The following is a 23738-nucleotide window of genomic DNA, read 5'->3' on the forward strand; positions in this document are numbered from 1 at the left end:
CCACCAAGGTAGAAGATGTAGAATGGACTGACTATGTTATTGCATTCTTTTTGCAAGTGCAATTGTGAGGTATGGGATAGCTAATCACAATGACCCATGCCATATTATACTCTTTTAAAATCAATTAGTACAGTAGCTATCTTTGATTTACAGCGAAAGAGAAGGTGGCTGCAGAAAACAGGCTTTGGAGCTCTGTTTCTGGATAAAGGATTCCCCATGGCTGTCCCCATTCTGTTTTTGAACTTCATCATTTGCCAAGAAATGAAGCTTTTGGCCAACCGTATTTCAGGAGCTGATGATGGTTGGATGAATGGATGGATGGGTTTTCCTAATGCCGCAACATTTATATTTTTATCAAACATTATACATAATCAAGGAAGGCCCTTATGCTGTGCAACTGCACCATCTCTATCATTTAACTTTATGCCCTGGACCTTCAAAGATCAACCATAAGTTGATTTTTTTATACTATTTTTATACTATTTTATGTATATTGTTTTGCTCCTAGTTTTGCAGTGTATCAAAATGTTTTAGATTAACAAGGTGATGACCAACAACACACGTCCAAATCAACACCAAAATGGGTTGCAAAATTTTGGCCATGGTACGCCAGCCTTTTGATCTAAACTCTGTGGAGTGAACTGAAGAGGGAAGTCCATTTGAACAAAAGGAGCTCCAGAAGGTCTGCCTGAAGGAGCGTCCAGGATTCCTCTCCAAGTGGAACGGACTGTATGGCAAAGATGAGACAGCAGTTTAGCAATTCAACAAGTTTTTGTGTGTGTGTTTGTGTGTGTGATGTTTCCAGGATTAGCACAATGGAGGAGACAGACTCACACTCAGCAGATTATGCAATCACACCAGTGCTCTTTTAAAAATGCCCACACACAGAGTGAGACGTGGAGTTATACCAACAATTACACACAAGACTGTTTCATTTCACTCTCACATCTCTCACTTTCTTTCTGTCGCCATGGCTTTTTTTTTTTTTTTGCTTTCCTTGAGGGATGAATAGAATTTTTGTGTCTCCATGTGGCCCCACCGTTCATCACACACATGCACATGCACACACACACACACACACACACATTAAATAATGAAAAAGAAAGATGTTTGTCACTGACTGGACAGGCATAAACAATTCCTGCACAAAGAGTAAGAGTGACACACAACTTCTGCTCCCCCACTTTCTCCCCTCCTTTCTCCTCTCCCCCTCTTTCTACCCCTGTCTCTCTATAAAAGCCTTCTCTCCACTCACTCACGGCCCCATTTAACCCTCATCATGGATAGCCAGCGTGTCCTCTCGTCTTACCGTAAGCGTTTTGGGACTCAGAGCAGCCCCTCGGCCCCGCTCATCACCAGGAGCCTCGGGCGTCTGTCCCTGCACAGCACCCCACGCCACACGGTCCTGTCCAGCCCCAGCGTTTCCCGTCTGTCCCTGGGAACCGAGAGGCTCGACTTCTCTACGGACTCGCTGCTGAAGGCTCAGTACCGTGAGACGCGCACCAATGAGAAGGTGGAGATGATGGGCCTGAATGACCGCTTCGCCAGCTATATCGAGAAAGTGCGTTTCCTGGAACAGCAGAACAAGGTACTGGTGGCTGAACTGAATCAGCTACGTGGGAAGGAGCCGAGCCGGCTTGGGGACATCTACCAAGAGGAACTGAGGGAGCTGCGCAGACAGGTGGATGGCTTGAACAATGCCAAGGCACGGCTGGAGATTGAGAGGGACAACCTGGCGGCTGATTTGGGCACACTGAAGCAAAGGTAAAGCAGGATGGATGGATAGATGGATAAATTAATAAATAAATGGATGGATGATAAATGGGTAGATGGGTAGACTAGATATGGGATGGATAGGTGGATCTACATGTGGATTGAGGGATGTCAGGATGGATTGGTGGAGGGATAGGTGGATTGATAAATAGCTGGATAAATTGGTAGAGAAAGAGATGGATTGTACGATTGATGGGTTTAAGCTTGGGAGAGATTGATCAGTAGTTGCATGGATTGGTGGAGGGATGAATATATTAGAATCGATTGTTTGGCAATTGGGGAGACTGGATGAGGAATATGGTTGATGGATGATGAAAAGTTGAAGACATGGATGGATTTGATAAAGAGATCAATCAGTGTACCAATACAGTCAAAGAAAAATGCAAGAAAAAAAAAGATGCCTTACTGTATAGATTTTTACTGTATAGTAAAAATGGATGGCTTTTTTACTTTTGATTTTTACTTAAAAAAAAGTTTCGTTCTAAAGTTCGGCAAACAGAACTTAATGAATGAAGTTTGGTGTGAGTGGGAGTGTCAGACTAGTGCATGCCAGAAGACAAAGCACTGAGGGAATGTAAAAAACAGCAGATGGGTCCCCAACAAAAAAATATATATACACCCTCAGATCATCAACCCTGCTGAGATGCATCCAGTCAATCTGTCCTCACTGACCAGTAACAAGCAGACAAGGATAACTGAGCCAGATTTTGAATGTGATAGCCCTGAAAGTGTTGTATAGTGATAACACTACATGAGCATTCGCTCACACTTTCGCCTAGCTGCCTGTTTTAAAGCCTGATACTTTAACAAGACGGGTCCCTGGAGCTGGTGGGGTTTGGGGGCAGGGAAGGGAGGACCAGGCTCACAATTGAACAGAGAAACAAGTGAATGAATGAAATGTGCAGAGGGGCATTGTGGCCTTCACAAAGAGCCTAAAGCCGGAGGGGGATGGCCTGCTGCCCCAGCAACAATTCACTTTTTTTCTCAGCTATGCTGGTGTTAAACATCTGCACGTCTACGTATAAAGATCTCTGCTCAAACTCTTGCAGTTATCATTATAACATCATTATATATCACATTATCACCTGAACCTCAATTTTTGTTTTTAAGTAAGAGAGTAATAAAGTGATGGAGAATTGAATTTGAGGTATTGACTTTGATTAGGTTAAAAACAACTTTGCTCTTCATTCATCCTTTCATTTATTCGTTTAATTTATAACCAAAAACTTGTCATGTGTAAAGACTGACTTTAAGAGTGTTGGTTTGAACTTCAAAAAAAAAAAAAAAAAAGCCATTTCTAACCATCACTTACTTGGTGGTTATGTCCTTTCCTGGAATGTTTCCCTTTATAGAGTCTGAATACTGGCCAAAGGTATGTGGACACCTGACTGTTACACCCATATGTGGTTCCTTGCCAAACTAAAGAACATCTCTGTATGCTGTAAAATTTCATGTTACCTTCACTAGAACTTAAGCACAAACCTGTTGTCGTAGAAGCCAGCTTCAAAGTTTATTTCGACATTAGAATCTCCAAGCGTTTTCGTCTAACATTTTCCAAACTTTGGTAAATTCAATGCTCCTGCACAGAACCATGATAGAACTTAACCCAACTGAACACCAACTGGGAACTGGAGCCTCCTAAACATCCCAACATTAACACCTGACCTCCCTAATTCTCCTATACGGTTCGTACACTAAACCAAAATCCAGTCAAAAGCCTTCCCAGTGGAGTGAGGGCGATAATCCTGAGTTAAGGGGAACGACTCAGGTGTTTAATGTTCAAATCGAGTTGTTCTATATACAGTAGGTAACATGACTACAATGAACAAAACTTATAATTGGAAGAGTGAAATAGAACATGAATTACTTAAGAGTTTAAGAAGGCATGTCCTGTGGTACTTCGGACTGATTCATTGCTCTAGTGCTACTGTATGACTCTACTGCTTTTATTGAGGTCCTAATAAAAGAAATGAAGTCACTGCAACTTTCCTTCCTGTAGAGGTCTACTTTATATTGCTCTCCAGGGATTCTGAAAGGAATCTGCTCTCACTCGGCTGAGCCTTGGTTTACATGAACAATGCTCAGTTTTACTGTGTCTTTTCGGCTGATTTATTGGGTTTGCAGATTTTGGTTCATAGCACCTTTATAACCTTTATGAATTCTCGATTATCATAAAATATGGTTTGGTTAAACAATTGTTTTAATATCCTTTGTCATATTTCATTTCATAAGGCAGTTGTACAGTAGATCAGAGGGTTATGGCTCTCGGTTACTGATCTGATGCCGGTTGTCCAAGCTCCAGCTCCAACAAGTTGCCACTATTGGGCCCTTGTTCAAGGCCCTTAACCCTATCTCCTCCAGGCATGGCAGGTCATGACTGACCCTGCACACTGACTTCAGGTTCCTAGTAAGCTGGGATAGGCGAAGAAAAGAACTTCACTGTGCAGTAATGTCTATGTGACAAATAAAGACTTAACTTTACAGCGGCGCAAAAGATGTAGGATCTGGCGCCCCATCTCAGATAATCTTATTTATCTGTCAACATTTTCATACTCTGAGTTCCTGTGCTTAGTAAGCCTTCATCCATTTCTTCTACTTTTTCTTCTACTGCTTCTGCTTTCTTCGGCTGGTCACCACACATTCGATTTAAAATCTGATGCACTTCCTATCACATTCCTCCAGCACTGATGGTGCGACAGCACTGACTTGTGCACTCCTTTGGCATGGGAAATTAAACCCTGTTCTTCCGCAAGACAACCAGAGATACCCCACGGTCCTAGGCCTACTAAAGACCTACTTGAAACTTAATGGCAAAATATGGTTTAAGTACAATAAAGCTGCAGAGAAAATGTATATACAATGGACCTTCAAGTCAAACCAAGACTTTTTGCTGAGTGAAGCCGTAAAAGTGATTGAGATTTACAGAAGACTTCAAGCATAGTACCGTGATTAGACCTACGCAGTATAACATGTGAATGATGCAAACATTTTAAAGAAGGCCATACTTTTACGTCCGTGAATATCGATCCTGGCCGAGGTGGCTCAGAGCACACTGCAGTCGTTCCTGTGAATATTTGGTGAGTGGAACACCTAATCCTGGAAAATTGCAGAAAAGGTGCATCTGCCTGTCGGAACATCACACACGATCATTCTCCAACACCACTTGCACATTATAGGAACTTTGCTAGGAGCTATTGCTACATCCCCCATGCAGTCCTCACCTCGTTTCAAGCCATTTCCACATTAAAGGAGTTCCTGGGAGGCCAGCGTTTCTGTGTTTTTTTGAAGCAGACGATACGATTATGGCCCCGACCTACTGAGAGAACTTTCTGGTATCCAAGCACTAATGAAATGTTGGAATCTTAGTTTTTACTCTTAGAACTGTGTTCTGTTATTCTGCACAATTAAAGGTGTTGCCGCTTCTGGATGTTTTTGCGTGAGTGTGTAATTTGCGTTGGATGTTCTGTATGTTCATCTCCGAAATCTGACTTTGTTGCAGACTTCAGGATGAAACAACGCTGAGACAAGATGCAGAAAACAGCCTGAATGCATTCAGACAGGCGAGTAACCTAAGTGCTGCTCCAACACACACACACACACACACACACACACACACACTACGTAACCACAACTTAAGGTGACATGAAGTGATGAACAACTTTTAAAACTCCCTCACCAGCAGGTCTCTGTTTTACCTCGACTTTTACCTTCAGCTTTACGTCTGTCTGTTCCAGAGCACTGACACTGGAGACTCCTTCCCCAAATATTAAACAAACACCTCACAGAAAACTTCATGTCTCCAATTACGCAGGGTTTTTAATTGTTGTGATTGAATGTGATGAATTCATTATACAAGTCCATGTGTAACTTAATGTTGACCTGATAATGTGTTAGACAGTGTCGTAATATAGCCGTCTCTCTCTCTCTCTCTCTGTCTCTCTCTCTCTCTGTCTCTCTCTCTGTCTCTCTCTCTCTCTGTCTGTCTCTCTCTCTCTCTCTCCGTTACAGGATGTGGACGAGGCGGCTCTGAACAGGGTGCAGCTGGAGCGGAAGATCGAAGCTCTCCAGGACGAGATCAATTTCCTGAAGAAAGTCCACGAGGAGGTGAACTGTCTCTCATCGTGTCTTCTGCTCTACACCGAAGGCCTGAGCTAGTCTCACAGCAAGACAGGAAAGACTTCTCAACTCTCTCTCTCTCTCTGTCTCTCTCTGTAGGAGATGCGGGAGCTGCAGGACCAGTTGAACGCCCAGCAGGTCCACGTGGATCTGGACGTGTCTAAACCGGACCTGACTGCGGCACTAAGGGAGATCCGGGTTCAGTACGAGGCCATGGCGACCTCCAACATGCAGGAGACTGAGGAGTGGTACCGCTCCAAGGTTAATCACACACACACGCACACACACACACATATATGTGCAGTAGGGTAAAAAAGTATTTATTTAGCCACCAATTGTGTAAGTTCTCCCACGTAAGGAGATGAGAGAGGCCTGTAATTTTCATCATAGGTACACCTCAACTATGAGAGACAAAATAAGAAAAAAAAAAATCCAGAATTACGTTGTAGGATTTTTAAATAATTTATTTGCAAATTATGGTGGAAAAAAAGTATTTGGTCAATAACAAAATTTCATCTCAATACTTTGTTATATACCCTATGTTGGCACAACAACATCCTCTCATGCTGGTGTGTGTATCGCGTGTCCCAGTTTGCGGATCTGACCGAAGCGGCCAATCGGAACGCAGAGGCTCTGCGGCAGGCGAAGCAGGAGGCCAACGATTACCGCAGACAGATTCAGGCCCTGACGTGTGACCTGGAGTCTCTGCGTGGAACCGTGAGTCACACTCGCACACTCTCACACTCTCACACTCTCACACACACTCCTCATAGACAGATTGAAGTTGTTGTTGTTGTTGTTGTTTTTTTTGCGATTACTTACACTTATTACTTATCACAAAATGTCACAAAACACATAACCTAGCGTAACTTTTTCAAAACCACACACACTTTCTCTCTCTCTCTTTGTGCTAGAATGACTCTCTGGAGCGACAGCTGCGTGAGATCGAGGAGCGTTTCTCCACGGACACGGCGGCCTACCAGGACACGGTGGCGCGCCTTGAGGACGAGATCCAGGGTCTGAAGGAGGAGATGGCGCGACACCTGCAGGAGTACCAGGACCTCCTCAACGTCAAACTGGCACTGGACATCGAGATTGCCACCTACAGGAAGCTGCTGGAGGGAGAGGAGAGCCGGTGAGGACACGGGGACACGCGGGGTTTAAATGTTAATGACTGAAACACAGGCAGATCTTTAATGTGTGTGTGTGTGTGTGTGTGTGTGTGTGTGTGTGTGTGTGTGTGTGTGTGCTGTCAGGATCACTGTTCCTGTGCAGAGTTTCGCCAACATTCAGTTCAGAGGTGAGAGAGAGGACTGTGAGACCTGGTGAGGTCATGTGACCGACAACATGGAGACAGATTCAGTGATATTTATGATTCATTTCTTCTCTTCTTGTTCTCTCCCTCTCTCTCTCTCTCTCTCTCTCTCTCTCTCTCTGTCTCTCTGCTGTAATAAATGTCCTTTGTTTATTCCTCATTTAATCAGAGACCAGCATTGACACTAAAACCCCTCCTGAGAGTCTCACTAAGAGGAGCATCATCGTACGAACTGTGGAGACGCGTGATGGAGAGGTACGTCTGTCTCTTCCTTCGTCCCTCCTTCCCTCCCTCTCTAACCCTGCCTTGCTATTCATTCTTCATTTTTTTTGTTCTTATCTTCTGTGATAGATCAAACAGTTGATTAATTATTTTATCAGTTAATTAATTATTTGGTTATTTGATTAATTCCACAATAAATATTCTTTCCTTTCTTCTGTGCTTCTTTTATTATTTTGTATTTTTCTTTCTTTATTTCTTTCTTTCGTTTTTTCTTTCTTTTTTCCTCTTCTTCTTTTTTTCTTACTTGTTACTTAATTCTATTTTCCATACCATTATTTATTTATTTGTTTGTTTGTTAGTTTCTTTTTTTCTTCCATTGTATTATTTTGTAATTGTGCCTTCTCTTCCATTCTTTCTTAAATTTTCTATTACTTTTATCCAAACTTTTTCTTTCTTTCCTTTCTGGATTCATCCCACAGTTGGTTAATTGATCAATCATTTTATTGATTATTTTATTAATTTCACAATTTTACTTTTTTAAATTCTTTTTTTCTTTTTTTTCTTCTATTTTTTTTAAACATTATTTATTTGTCTGTTTGTTGATTTTGCTCTTCTCCTCCATTTTTTTTAAATGCAAAATGCATTTCTTTCACCTAAACTTTCTCTCTTTTTAACTCCTTCCTTCCTTCCTTTCTTCCTTCCTTTGTGATTCCTTCAATACCTTTCTTGCTGTTCATTCCTTCTTTTCTTTTGTTCATTTATTCTGCGATACATTCCACAGTTGATTAATTAAGCAACCAATGAATCAATTAATTAACTAATTAATTGCTACATTTATGAATTCTGTTTTCTTGCAATTCTTTCTTTCTTTTCCAACACTTCTTTTCAAACTCTTTCTTTTATCATTCTTACGTCTCCTGTTGTTTGTCAGTCCCTGTGTAAGTCCATGTAACCCATCCTGTACAGCCTGTACTTACACTGAGTCAGCAGCAGAGGGCAGGGTGCGAATACTTTTGCATGCAAAACTGAGCGGCATCTGTTCTGCTTGTGCTGCCGGATGAAACCTCTCGACCCGGCTCGTCCTCACCGGGTCCCTCTCTGTCTTTCAGATCATAAAGGAGTCGACCTCGGAGCGAAAGGAGCTGCCGTAAGGGCGTGGCCGCGTCGAGTGTGGAGCGAGCGGCCTGAACCGCTACACACACACACACACACACATGAGGAATACACACTGAGCGCTGAGATAACACTCATAAACAACATCAATAAGTGTTATAGTACAACAATTAACACAATTAACAAAACAATATATTTTGCAAGTTTTAAGCCTTTAATCTTAAATAGTCGTTTAATCTCTTAGTCATTTACTAACATCTGTCAGTCAAACTGAGTGTTTAACAAAGAAGGAAATTCTTTCTCTGATTAACGTAGGTAGGCTGTTAGAGAAAGGGTTCAAAGTGACGTCGGATTGGATCTAATTAAAGAGATTGTGTTTAATTCCTGCTCAAGTAGACCAAGTGCTGCCTCCGCGTGACGTCAGAATCTCTGTAATTTAGGGTAAACTGCATGGTTTCAATGACTGGTGCTGTGGAAAATTTATTTTCCTAAATATTACTTACTTCTGTCATCATGACGCCAAAGACATAATTAGTCATGGATGTTTAAAATTTTTAAAATAGAAAAAAAAAAAATGTTCAGACACAACAATAAAAAGTGTTCGGAGATACAAAACAGCAAAACTGGCGTACTCTAAACGTGGGCGGGACATACTGTCTCTCTCTCCTGTCAATCACAGTGAAGCTATACATGTGGAAAAGAGCAAAAAACGTTGTCCTCTAATTTCGAAAAGATGCTAGCTTGCTAGCTTTATACGTTATACTTCTTAGCCTTCACCTACAGTTGCTACAGGTGTCACATGATTCGGCTGAAGTAAAGACCATGTGAAAACGTGCAGCACAAAAAAAAAAAAAGGAAATAATAAAAAACGTTAATATCAAAATAGATACCGAGCTAGCGAAGTACCCTAGCGATAGCTTCATATTAGAAACAATAGGAAGACAGGACACATCCGATGTTCATGTGAAGGCAGCACTGAGCAGGTAGATGATGTAGTGGTAATGTAGCGTCGTAGCATCGTTCAGTAGTATATGTCTTATTGTCAATTAAACCTTTCAGTTATGTTTTTTTTTTTTCTTTTAGAGAGGATGATTGTTGTCTAGATTTGAGTAGGTGTGGAACAGACAGCGAGATGTAGCTTCATGTCGAAGTGGTCTGCACAGACGTACAGAATCCGGCGGGTTTTAGGACATTTTGGGAATTTGAAAAGTCTTTTAGAAGCGTCTTAGCGAGGGGGATTTATCAGAGGTGCTACGTGAATGGATTTCTATTTTTTTATTTTAAACTTTGTCTGTCCTGTTTTTAAATTTTTTCATGCTTTACTGTTAACGCGTTTACGTGACGTCTCTTGTTTAACTCACGTTCCTGATCTAAATAAAGCAGTTTTGCTACAGTTGTTGTTGTTGTTCGACAGTTTGAATGTGGTAATGGTGAATTAAGCGATATCACACTCAAGGTCGTGCTGTTGTCCTGAGTATCAGCAGGACTGTGATGTGGTCATGCGCCAGAGTAATGAAGATATTATAGATGTGCTGATATTCGGTACAACAGCATGACCTTGAGAGTGATATTGCTTTTATACAACAGTTCCACTTGTTATCAACAGATTATGATTTGCTTGTTTGTTTAGCACTGTCGCCTTGCACCTCCGGGGTCTGGGTTCGATTCTCGTCTCTATGTGTGTGGAGTTTGCATGTTCTCCCCGTGCTTGGTGGTTTCCTCCCACAGTCCAAAGATATGCAGGTTAGGCTAATCGGCGTTCCCAAATTGCCCATAGTGTCTGAATGAGCATGTGTGTGTGTGTGTGTGTGTGTATGTGTGTGTGCCCTGCGATGGATTGGCACCCTGTCCAGGGTGTACCCCGCCTCTTGCCCTAAGTCTCCTGGGATAGGCTCCAGGTCCCCCCGGCCCTGAATACAGGATAAAGCCGTATAGACAATGAGTGAGTGAGTCGCTATCACACATTGTCGCTATCACACATTGTTCCACGACTGGCAGAACTAACTAACCGTGACTATTATCACCCCTCCGGGATGCCTCTTGTCCAATCAGATTACTCAGTTGGATCTAACTGTTGTATAATTATTCTTATTTACAATATGAAGATTATTGTAATTGGAGCTTAATCATAGCTATAATGTCTTGTAAACATACACACTTTAATCTTTCCATCTATAGATGGGTTTCGGTCTATTTTAGGAAAATAAGTTGTACATCACCTCTAAACCCCAGATATTAAGAGAGGCAGAATCACTGCTAGTGTTCAGAATAGAGAAAATTAACTAGGCAATATTTAATGGCTTTTTAATACATTTTTTTATGTCAAAATGGCATGAATGGCATAAATCCAAATCCAGCCTTTAGGATTTAGTTTTTCTCTGATATCCATCCCACCATTTTTTGGCTGCTTGTACTGATCCTGCATGTTGGATCAGGGCCATTTTTTTGTTTCTGGTGGTAAAATGACTGTGAGGTCACTAGTCTAACAAGAGCCCTTAATTGTGCAGAATAACAGAACACAGTTCTGAGAGTAAAAATTCCCTTTATTTCTCTATATAATATCCTGCTACACTGATGCACCTATCCCAGTGTTTCATTAGTGCTTGAACACCGTTAAGGTAGAAAATCTTCTGAGCATGCCGGAGCCATGATCAAACTGCCTGCTTCACATCTTAAACGCTGGCCTCCCAGGAACTCCTTTAATGGCACAAACATGTGGAAATGACTTGGAATGAGGACAGGACGGTATTGTGGCAGTAACTTCCAGCCAGAGGAATGATGAGGAACATCAAGAAACGCAGGAAAAAGAACTGCCATGATGTGTTGCTTTTTGTGGTCTTTTAGCGTGCTTCTCTTTCTCAGACAGGTTATATTTAAGCGATTTCTTGAAATTTAACTCAGCTTTCCAAAAATTGTGGTTAATTACAGTCATTCCTGATTTAGTAGCAAGGGGGCAATTACTTTTTTACATAGGGTTGGGCAAGTTTGGACAGCTTTTTTATTTTTTTAAATGATAAGTAATCATTAAAGAGATATTTCAGTATAATAACAATAACAACAACAACAACAATAATAATAATAATAATAATAATTATTATTATTATTATTATTATTATTATTATTATACATAATTAATTGCTTTAAGCACCTCTGCAGCAGTTGTGTGTTTGATACAGAAAAAACTCATTTGTTTGGAAAGCAGACAGTGACCGTAATAAGGGCTGACAGTGTGTCGTCTGACAGTCACGGATCAAACGAGAGCAGTACATGTGTGATGTGTGTGTGTGTGTGTGTGTGAGAGACCCAAGCTTGGTTTGAGGGACCGAGACAAACTGTCTCTGACTGACTGCAGATTGCTGGAGACGTCCATGGATGAGATACAACACATTACAGCTGCTCGAGCGTTTTTTAATCACTAGACAGATACAGTATTCCGGTATTCAGATACAGATACTATCCCAGGAACACTGGGCATGAGCCGGGAATTCACCCAGGAAGACAGCCAGTCCATCACACGGCACTATGTACACACATATTCACACACTCGATCACACCTAGAGGCAATTTACTTTAATAGTCAACAACCCATCAAACCATGTTTTGGGAGGTGCAGAGTAAAGTGATCAATTAACACCCATAGTGAAAAAATTACCTCTCTACAGTTGGATGCAAATGAACTCAAATCTTAAATGAACCCTGTGATTTTACTGTATGGGACAACCTTGGAGAAACCACCAGCCCCAGTATCCCTGAGGGGCAGTAGTAAGGGGTAGAAAGGAAGTGTTCTCCAAGGGGGAGACCCATGAGCACCATCCCCAAAGATCTTCTAACACTGCAAATCCAGGGCCCGAAATGAACTGGTTTAAACCTCACCCCCCCACCACCACCCTTTACCTGCTCATGGGATAACATATTAATGTCGAGTCGAGGACAACCAGGGTTGGCATACACTGGACGCTGAACTATTTAAAAAATTCCGTAGGGTCCAGATTGACTCTCAGACGTTGGGAGCCATCTGTAGGCAAGTTAATTTAAGGGCTCTGATAACTGCACATCATTCGCACCAGTAAAGGTATCAGGGTCAAAGACAAAGACAAGGCAAAAGACCCAGCCAAGTCTACGCAAGAAGCCGGAGCGAGAGCGGCACAACAACTGTCAAGTCAAGTGTCAAGCATAAAAGCACATAAGATCACACATAATTCCTCAGTAGGGGAAAACGCCCCGAGAGGATCAAGAGTTTTAGTTTTGGTTTACAGACCCCCTTCAGGTCTTAAGGAAATTGTGGAGCTTCCTTATTGTTTTTTTTTTTAGTTTATGTTTTTAGTTGTTTTTTTTGGTGTGGCTCTTTAAAGCACACCATGTAACAAGATAAAAATCTGAGCTCATGATCAAACCGACAAAAAATGTTGTGCTGAAGTTAAAAAGCTTAACAAAGGTAATAATAATAGACCCATATATGTATGAGGTACAAGTCAAATTGCTTAAAATTGCTGGTGACCCGAGATGTAAAGCTGATTGACATTTATGGAAGGCTTCAAACCCAGTATGGCGATGAGACTCTTACCTGAAGTAAAACATAAAGAATGCTGTACGTCCGTGAATAATGATCCCGGCTGGGGTGGCTCAGAGCTCCCTGCAGTCATAATCTGCCTAATCTTTGAAAATTGATGGATAACTTGACGCTTACTTACAGAAAAGACGCATCTGTCTGAGAATTCCTTATACAATCCTGACCTTGCTCCAAGCCATTTCCACATACAGTGGAACCTCAGATTGCGAGTAACGCGGTTTGCGAGTGTTCCGCAAGACAAGCAAAAATTTTTTATAATTTTGACTTGAAAAACGAGCATTGTCTTGGTTTACGAGTACCGAGTATCACGTATCATGCATGCGCCTCTGAACTGAGCCAATGTTTTCTTTCTTGTGCTGCAGAATTGCGGGTAATCGTCTCCCCCGCTGGGACCCGCACACGCTGTGTGTTAGTGCGCGTCACTTACTGGGCTAATCAACATCCGTGCACGCGTGTACTGTTTACTATAACATTGTGACCAAGTGTGTGTGCTTAAAACACAATTTATTTTGTATTTGTATGCGTGTGTGTACAGCGCGCGTGTATTGTTTATTATAACACATACATGTGCGTGCGTGTAAAGCAAAGGAAAGTCTCATTAGAAGGTTAAAGATCTATTTTCTCTCTCTCTCTGTATCAGCCTTTCATTATTGGACGCTGTGTCCCTTTACACACACACTCATTCTCCTCTCGCGTTAACACACACACACACACACACACACACACACACCTCCTGCAAGGTAAAGTGCAGATTAATTTGTTTATCTTTACTTAACAGCAGTGATTCTGTTAGCGTGCACTCGTGCAAGTGTTATTAGCGATGTTCTTTGTACATTTTCCGATAAAATTCTTTTAATGTGTGTGTGTGTGTGTGTGTGTGTGTGTGTGGAATTTAAATAATAGAGAAGGGTTTACTGTGTAAGATGAGAAGAGAGAGAGAGGAGAGAGTCTGATTCCTCCTCTTTTCTTACTTTAGCTTCACATACACAAACTTATACACATACAAACACACAGCGCCTGCGTGAAAGAACGGAAACACTTGTCTGTCTAGATTTATTTTTCACTTTTTTTCGTCGAATTATGCTCGTAATCCAAGATTCCACTGTACTTGGGCCATTAAAGGACTTTCATCCTTTTATCTGGCGTTTCAGAAAAAAAACTTTATAATAAGTGCATTAGTGTAGCCTATTCGGGCCGGCTGGCAATAATTAACGTTAATAGGATCTCGGGCTTGCTCCGCATTATAAAACCAAGGCGCGGAGATTAGTCCGGGGTCCGGGAAGTACGTGATGCGGTGGAGCAAGAGAGAATGGCATGCGCCCCAGGGACTTTAAAAAGGACACTGGAATTCCGCCCTTTGATCTCTGCGCTGGAGACAGCAAGGGAAACAACTGCGCGAACTCCCGCGGCACGTTCACTCCCGCACTGAGCCCACCTTTACAGCCCCACCGCCGAAGGAGTAAAGGCTGCGAGGAGGTTTGCGTTAGGGCCCCCAATCCTAGCCGGGAAAGCCGACAGACGTCAGCGAGGACTCCCGCGGAGTAACGGAGAGAGCTGGGAGGGACCAGGCCAGCCATCGACAGTGGGAGAAGCGCGTCATGGTACCTGTATGTGCAGGACCTGTACGTGCACTTCCTTCCTTCCCCTTTCTTTTCGTCCTTCCTTCTTTAATAATTTTCTTCCCTATTTTTCCTAAATCAATGACCTTTTTTCCCGTAAGACCTTGCCTTGTATCCGTGCTTTATGGTGCTGCCTGTGCACATAGGGTCGAACCCATTACACAGGGGATTATCTAAAGAAATAAAAGGAGTTTTTACTCTCATACAGTAACTGTGTTTGTTATTCTGCACAAGTAAAAGTCCTAGTGAAATAATTTTTTCTTGCACTGTCAAGGGTCAAGGGCCCAACAGTGGCAGACAGTGTGTGGGAGCTGGATCAGTAATCCAGAGCCTTAACAGTTTGAGCACTCTCAAAAGATCTCTTGACACAGTTGATCTTTAACATGTTATGCTGTAATGCCACTGGATGCTCGATTGGTCCAATGGTGTTCATTAATTTTCTTTAACTTTTATAAAAAAAAAAATAATTTGAAATTCTTTCAAAGAAACTAACAAAGCTTAATCCATCCATCCATCTAGGAACCTCTGCAGTCCAACTAGGGACCATGGAATCCAACGGTGATCCAATGGATCATTGTATTAATTGCCATTTTATGACAGTGGTAGGCCCTCTGGTCAACTTTCACCCACACACTTTGGGCAATTTGGTAACACCAATCTTACTCTGCATGTCGTTGGACTGAGGGAGGAAACCGGAGCACCCGGAGGAAACTCACCAAGCATGCCGCCATGCAAACTTCATGCACACAGACCCTGAGGTGTGAATCGAACCCGACCCTGGATGGGCATGGCGACAGTGCTAACCAGTAAGGCACCATGCCACCATAATGGAGCTTAATGGATGAAGATATTTGTCCATCTGGATTGATCAACTCATCAAAAGTTGACCTAATGTGTGGTCTTTTTTGTGGCCTTTGAACAAAGAGATCGTATCATGTACAGTGAGCATGCCATGTACTGTACATACTGTACGCAGACCGGACACACCCCTGACCCAAGGCTTCATTAACAAATTGAGCTCTTGAGTACAGGATGATTTGCATCTGATAATCTTTGCACCCAAGCTGAACCGCTCCTCTTCCTGTTCGGCACATTCCACGCGAAGTGCTTCTGCTCTATCATGGGTGAGGGAAAAGTCTTATCTGAAGTCAGGGACAGAGAGAGAGAGAGAGAAAGAGTGAAATAGGGAGGCTTGACATCTTATGCGTGCAGATCAGAGAGACTTAGAGCTTTAAGGACAGGAGTTTACTGGAAGAGAAAAGGGAGCTCTTCAGATCAGTAATCAGACATCTCTTCATATTTAACCCTGGTGTGATCCTGCAGCGCTGCTTACACACACACACACACACACACACACACACACCACTCTAGCACTTCAGTACTGTCACGCTGAATTAAGCGTTTTTCTGCCTACTGTGTCTTTTACAAACAAGTCACGAGTCAGCTCGAGTTGATTCATTTTCTTATATGAATGTTGAGAGATGATTTACTCACACAAGTCTCCGCTTTTTCCCTTCTTCTTCTTTCATACAGTAGATGTACAGTAGGCGATCACTTTTGCTGTCGACCAAACATGGTATTAGTCCTAAAAAAGTGTCTCACCTGGGTGAAAAAGTGAATTTTCAGATCAGATCGTCATTTTTTTCGTAAATGTTCATATGATGCAGTAGACATTCAGATTAAACTTGATCAATTTAGATTTTACATAGAGACATAAACCTGAAAAAAGTGTATTATTCTAAAATGCTTAATTGTTAAGAAATTGCAACATGAGTTTGACATGGTTACGGACACTACACTATGACTTTTTTTTTTTACTTTTTAAACTTTTGCCGAAAAAACTTCCATGTTGCATACATTTCAGAAGTAGCTTCTTTGGCGCACACACACTTCTGTATTATATGTATAAGATAAAAACGTAATCAGCACCGACACTGTGATTTGGCCGAGTGCATTAAAAAAAAATGCTTTCAATGTAAAAAATAAGTGCTTTGTGTATTTTAATTCAATTAAATACAACTTTTGTTTCTGTTCATCTGTCCAAACAGCACATGAGTTGAAGGTGTAACTAAGGCAAAGCTTATGGTTCGGCAGCGTAACCATGGAGACCCTTTTAATATTTTGCAGATAGTTTATCCGGACACTTGCGGTGTGTGTTTGTGCTCGCAGGACGTGTTGTGACTGTACTTCTTTTTTTATGTAGAGTATGCCCCCCTCCTCCACACTCTTATCCTGCGAGCATGTGTGTGTGTGTGTGTGTGTGTGTGTGTGTGCATGTTTCTAGAATAAAGAGTTATCAGTACCAGAGCTACGGTGCAGGTCTGTGCAGCTTGAGGTATGTGGAACAGATAAAACCGTCCTCTCGTCAGACAGAAGAGCGGAGGACGGCTGGGGACGAAGGATTTCCACTCCGCTCTCACACTCAAATTACAGTTTACATTTGTTCATTCAGTAGATGAGTTTATTCAAAGCGGCTTAAGCTAAATTAAGTGAAGTACTCACAGCACTCACAGCAATTAAAGGCGTAAAAAAATATAATGATACTGGTTAAGATGGTAATGTTTAAGTGCTTCTAACAAAGAGAAGAATCTATCCCACCAAATCTTTTTTTTATAATCTCAGGGTTAAATCTTTATGGCTCTTCTTTGAATGCGTCCTCTAACGTCAGTAATCTAATACTGTAGAACAACTGTGCAAATACGGGAAGGCGAACCGGGACTTGTGATGAAATTTCTGGTGAATGAAGGCATAAAACTGATTGACGTTTACAGAAGACTTCAAGCACAGCACGGTGATGAGACTCTTAGCCGCAGTAAAACATTTGAATGGTCAAAAGTTTCAAAGAAGGCTGTGAATGACGAGCCCAGGCTCAGAGCCCACTGCAGTCGTTCCAGTGGACGTTTAGAGAGTGGAAAAACTGGCGGTTAACTTAGTGGAAACATGCGGAAGAGACGAGTCTGTCTGTGTCTGTCTTCACCAACACCACCTGCACAGGGACAGGAACTCGGCTGGGAGGTATCGCCACATCCCCTTTACCAAGCCATTTCCACATGTCGTTACAGGAGTTCCTGGGAGGCCGGCGTTTCAAACGTGAATGAAGCAGGCGTCCTGAGAAGGCTTTCTACTTTGATGGTATCCAAGCACAGGGATAAATGCATTAGTGTAGCAGGAGATTATATAGAGTATAGGGAAGTTTTTTACTCTCATGACTGTCTTCATATTGGCATTCTTGGGTTTTAAAAAACCTCTGGATTTTTGGTGCATAAAGTCGAATTAAGGTTGGACTGGCATAACTTGACTGTCCTGCACAGAGCCTTGATTGACCTCGACCTCACCGAACGTCAGCTGGAACTGCAGGCCCCTTGACATCCCAACGTCTGATCCCAATAATGCTCTCATAGCTAAACAAACGCAAGCCATGCTATTAAATTTAGCCTTCCTGGAAAAAAAGCACAGTTGAAGTGGTATATTTATGAAACGGTTTAATCATCAAGTATATATGAGTATGATGGCCTGGTGTTCACATACTTTTGATCATATACCTTAGTACACAAGTTTTCAGTGAGCTACAATACCCTTGAAGCTAAAATTTCTCATTCGCTGGCAGTAAAACTTTCTATAAAGGAAAGCATGATTCAAGCTCAGTTCTCTCGTCTGACTCGAGCAATCCAAACATAGCAAACGTCCCCTTCCGTCTTACTCACAGGCTGTCTCTGTGCCCAGGGGAGACGCACCGCGGACGGTTAAGTTTAGCTCCCGATCTCATCAAGCCCACTGAGATAAAACATTGAACACGCCCTGTAACATTGCTCACACACTTACACACACACACAGATCCTTATCCTCACTCTCACTCATTCTTAATTTAATGGTCGTGGGAGGCCTGGAGCCCATCCCAGGATACACCATGGTGGGGGGGGGCAGTCCATCGCAGGGAACAACCATGCACACACTCACTCACAGGCAATTTGGATGAGAGTTAGCCTGATCATTTGGATTTCTTTGGACTGTGGGAGGAAACCCACCAAGCTTGGGGAGAACATGCAAATTCCATGCACGCTGGCTTGAAGGCTGAATTCAAACTCTCAATTCTGCAGAAGCGAGGTCACGGTGCAAACCACTTCGCCACCGTGCTGCCTATCGATGCCTACATAATGATGTCATAACATTACTCTTATAAGCATTGTGTCCAAATGTTTTACTTACATTTGTTAGTCATGAGCACCTGATTGATCAGAAGGTGTTGATTAATTTTCTGACAGTAATTTTAGATGCAATCAGCCTAAACATGGCATCGGTGCTGAAAAGTGTCTCACCAAAGTGAAAAAGTTAATTTTCCGATATCATATAACACCATTTTTTCAAAACACTTAATGCTTTTTTATCTCTTTGTAAATGCATACATATTTATATTTTTATCAGATAAAAAGTAACACATTTGCCAAAAACAATTTATTCATGTAGTGTCTGTAACTTTTTTCGATTTCAAATCTTTCAATGATCTCAATTGTCATTCAGATGAAACTTTAGATTTCACATGAAAAGACATAAAGATATAAACCTAGTGTATTATTCTAATGTGCACAATTGTTAAAATATTGCAACATGTTCGATTCCCGGGTGATCCTGTAACAGAAATATTAGTAATTTGCATTGTAACTCATTATTGTTTGAAGTGAGACAGTATAACGCTGAAACATGGCCATTTTTGGGCCACATATAAAATCATCTCTCCAAAACGACTGAAGTTAGCAACTTGGAATTTTTAGGGACACCTACATGTTGCATAAACTTTAAAAGTAGCTATAGATACTGTATATAACATAAAAAAATAATAAAGTCAGCACCAATACTGTGTTTTTGCCGAGTGCTCATTCAAATACACTAACATAACAGGAAGTAGTTTATATAATGTAAGGTTATGTTTTTCGATAATTAAGAATTTACATTAGTGTCCTGAGTTTTCAAATAATCCTAATCAAAAAAATCATCCACAAGGGAGTTCTTTATTTCTGACCTTTCTTGTATAATGATGTCATTCCACAAATGTCAGAATAATTAATTAATCTGTCCTGACCTTTCTTTGTTTTATTTTCCTGAGATTAATCTAATTTGGACGGCACAGTGTGTTGCACATCCACAAGGTCTTCAGTTCAACCTTGAAAATGATTGTGATCATTACTATTGACTCCCATCATCATCATCATCATCATCATTTACCTACTTCTTTTTTCTCTCTCAAAGTAACATTTTCCATCTTTTACTTTCTGGTATAATAAACTGTTATCATTCTACCATTTTACCATTCTCCTGATTTTGTCTTTCTGAGCTCATGTGCTCTGAGCATGTCTTTTTTCTTTTTTTTAAGTGTCCTTACCCTCTTCCTCTCCTCTATCGTTCTCTTTATTCAGGGCAATTCTCGCTTTTGCTTCCTCAGAGACATCCTGCTTTCTAGGTTAGCACAAGAAATGCCTTAATACTGTAAAAATATATACAAGACTTTAATATTGCAACTGATCTTATTTGAGAGGAAAATAATTACTGTATGATAAAAAAATATATAAGTGATAAAATATCATATGAAATGGAAAATTTTAATGTGGCACGAGAAAAAACACGAGACTGTATAGACAGTAGTCCTAGATCCTCCAGAACACCAGGTGGCGCTCTCAGATTGAAAACTAAAAGCTGGATCTAAGTTCAGTGATTAAATCAAAAGCAATAAAACCAATGAATTCGGGTACAGGATCAGGTACTAGGGCGAGGGAAGGACTTGACTTGAGGCCAGATGCAAAGATTTGATAGCAGAAGCAATTAGAGAGACTGCATCAGGGGTTGAAACCGATATGCAGTGTAGACCGGGGCTTAAGCAGGCTGACCAGGTGCTGAGACTGACGTTTGGGTAGATCTGTTGCATGTGAAGTATCTGGATCGGTTCCAGAAAGACTTTTGGGTCCTTAGAAAGAACATGTGACAAAGGTTACTGGTCCTGACTGGTTGGACTGGGAACAAGGTGGCAGTGGAGCAGGAGTGGCTGATGGAATAATTAAAAATAAAATTCTTGAAGGTCTACTGATTTTAAATAAGGAAGCCACTCTTATGTCTTCTTTAAGCCTTCGATAATATTTACATTTGGCAGACACACCTACTGTATCCATAGCAGCTTACAATCTATTTATCTCGTTGCATACATGAGCAGTTAAGGGCTTTGCTCAGACACCCAACAACAGCAAAGCGGCAGTGCTGGGTTTTGAACCCGGGACCTTCCGATCAGTAGTCTAACCCCTTAACCACTGAGCTAACCCCGTCTGAGCAATCTTAACCACCAGACGTTGTGGCAGAGCCAGGTGGAGACATTATGTGTAATCGTCCAACAGTTATAGTCCTAATAAGTCCTAATAATGTTAAGAGGGACATGGGTAATGAAGGAAGACCTGCAGTCACATGTCTTCATTGAGTATCATCATGCTGGAACAGATTTGGAACAGGTTGAAGGCACACATACGGGGATATGATGATCAAGTGTTCATGCAGTAGTCTACCTTTTTGAACTAGGCGATGTGTATTGTACTGAACTTTGTGAGAAGCAGATTCTGATGGACGATGCCAAACCGTTTTTTCTTTGTAAAATCTGATGTGTATAACTTTTCTACATTTAATTGCTTGTGCTGGGAAAAGTATTGAATCCTGCTTAATATTATCATAATATTTGCACAACAAATTGAAGTTGAAAGAGCCTCATACATGCTTGATATGTTTTTCCTAATGGTTACGAAATGCCACTTTGCATAATGATCATGGTTCCTGTGGTTCGGTGGGAACTCAAACTAGGGAGTGGTCCCGGAACTCTGGAAACTGGCTTTAGTTTTTAATGCAATTGCTATCAAATGTTCTATAATGTTAATGTCACTTAACTTGTTTGCACAGTAATTACTGACATACACAAACACACACACACATATACTGTACACAGACTAATACATTCTTAGCCTCAAAAGGTGGTGATGTGTAAATGCTCAATCAAATAATAATTTTAAAAAAGCAGAATATCATTTAAAAAAAACCCTCAAAAATCATCTTCACTCACGAGATGGCTTGTGACATTTAAGCCTTTGTGACACCGTTATGCCACTTTTAACACAAAAGCATGGAGGGGTGAATTCAGAAAGAGTGAGAGAAAGAGAGAGAGAGAGAAAGAAAACGAGAGAGAGAAAGAGTCCCTAACTAACTACAATATAACACTATTAGAACACCATAGCTATTGTTCAAATAGTTACCTAAAATTTGTTGTTATTGTTGTTAACATTGATTTTTTTTTGCTGTTGTTGCTATTTTTTTATTGTTTACCTACTATGTTTTTTCTTTCATATTTAATATGTTAATAAATGAAGAGTGATGGTTTTTATAATGTACATTAAGCAATATTCTATTATTACTTTGGCAACAATGTAACTTTTCGTGCCAATAAAGTCCTTCTGAACTGAACTGAGAGAGAGCGAGAGAGCAATAGAGATAAAAGCTAGTGGGAGAGAAAGGAGATAAAAGAAGAGAGAAAAAGAGAGTGAGAGAAAAACAAAAGAGAAAAGTATCACCATTGTTCAGTTAGTTACCTAATAGTTTTTGTTGTTTGTTGTTAATATTGATGTTTTTTGTTATTGTTTACCTAATATGTTTAACATGTTCATAAAAGCAGAGTGATGTTATTTATAATGTAATTAATATTTCATAATTGCTTTGGCAACAATGTATTTTTTTTTTCTATTTTGTTTTGGAAATACAGCACATGCTCATAAGACTTTACTGAACTGAACAGAGAGAGAAAAGGAGAAATAAAGAGGAGGGGGGTGGTGAGAGGGAGAAAGAGAGAGATGAAAAAGAGAGAAAATGAGAAAGAGAGACAAAACATTTAGAGAGAGAAAAAAAAGAAGAGAGAGATATTGTAAAAGATAGTCAGAGAGAGAGAGAGAGAGAGAGAGATGCTGAGGTGGAGAGCGCGCGCACACATCTGGATTGTGTCAGAGAGTGACAGCTGTGCCGCGCGGACACTCCGCAGTCTAAATGTGGTGAAGGAGAGATTAAACCTGGAGCGTGTGTATGTGTATGTGTGTGTGTGTGTGTGTTTGGGTTTTATATTGTTTTGTTTTATTTGTATTTTTTGGGGCTGAAACATGTTGTCCTGTTTGTTTGTTTTTTCTTGAAGCGCGTTGTTTCGTCGTTTTTCTTGTTATCAGAGCGGGTTCCGGCTACACCTTTATTAATAGACAAGAATTCATCAGGAAACAGCGAGAAAGTTCTCAGTGATCCTAAAAAAAAAAAAAAAAAAAAGAATCGAGAGCGCGCTTTTTTTTTTTAATCTCCTTGGCAACCGCCGGAACTCGGTGACATTACCCTGACGCGCGCGACAACTCCCGTGCGCGCTCGCTCGCTCGCTCGCACTCCCTCTCGCGCGCGCTCTCTCTCCCCCTCTCTCTCCGTCTCTCTCTGTGTGTTATTATGCGCTCTCACACCATCATCACACGTCCCTCCGTCCCCCTGGCCGGTTTGCTGTAGCCGAAGCGGACCCGCAGCCCCGGGTCTCGGGACATTTCGTTTGCTTTCCGTCTTCCTGTTCGGCTCTCTGAGTGTTAAAATGCCCGTGCGGCGGGGACACGTCGCTCTCCAGAACACGTATCTGGACACCATCATCCGCAAATTCGACGGTCAGAGTAAGTACAGCACACGCACACACACACCTTCATCCTGTAACATTAGTTCTTAAAAAAAAAAAAAAAACATAAAAAAAAGTTGCAAGCAATGACGCAAAGTAACGCAACTTCACCATCTACACCAGGCTTTACGCGTACTACTGTACTACTGTACTAACTAGTACGTTACCATGGTTACCACTTTAACAGCTCTTACATTGTCTCTACCTAATTCAGGTCATTTCAATGAGCCTGATATTAACCATTCTCAGAATAAATATATACAGATATAAAGCTGATATTATTAATATTTTTATTATTTAAAC

The 23738-nt window shown here is 41.2% G+C and overlaps 2 protein-coding genes across 2 annotated transcripts in view; both read left to right on the top strand.

Annotated features, from left to right (window-relative positions):
• Positions 1-1279: 1279 nt before the first annotated feature.
• On the top strand, positions 1280-9922 carry gfap (glial fibrillary acidic protein). Its single transcript, XM_053515350.1, has 9 exons — positions 1280-1764; positions 5273-5333; positions 5782-5877; positions 5989-6150; positions 6481-6606; positions 6804-7024; positions 7146-7189; positions 7374-7459; positions 8536-9922. Exons 1-9 carry the CDS (start codon positions 1280-1282, stop codon positions 8575-8577), a joined length of 1323 nt encoding a protein of 440 aa, XP_053371325.1. The 3' UTR covers positions 8578-9922.
• Positions 9923-23058: 13136 nt separating this feature from the next.
• Positions 23059-23738, top strand: part of kcnh6a (potassium voltage-gated channel, subfamily H (eag-related), member 6a) — a 48580-nt gene continuing 47900 nt past the window's right edge. Inside the window, exon 1 of the mRNA XM_053515121.1 lies at positions 23059-23433. Coding sequence (XP_053371096.1) covers positions 23358-23433 — 76 coding nt within the window. The 5' untranslated portion in view covers positions 23059-23357. The remainder of the gene's footprint in view (positions 23434-23738) is intronic.

The sequence above is a fragment of the Clarias gariepinus genome, chromosome 16 (assembly GCF_024256425.1).
Source record: "Clarias gariepinus isolate MV-2021 ecotype Netherlands chromosome 16, CGAR_prim_01v2, whole genome shotgun sequence".
NCBI lineage: Eukaryota > Metazoa > Chordata > Actinopteri > Siluriformes > Clariidae > Clarias > Clarias gariepinus.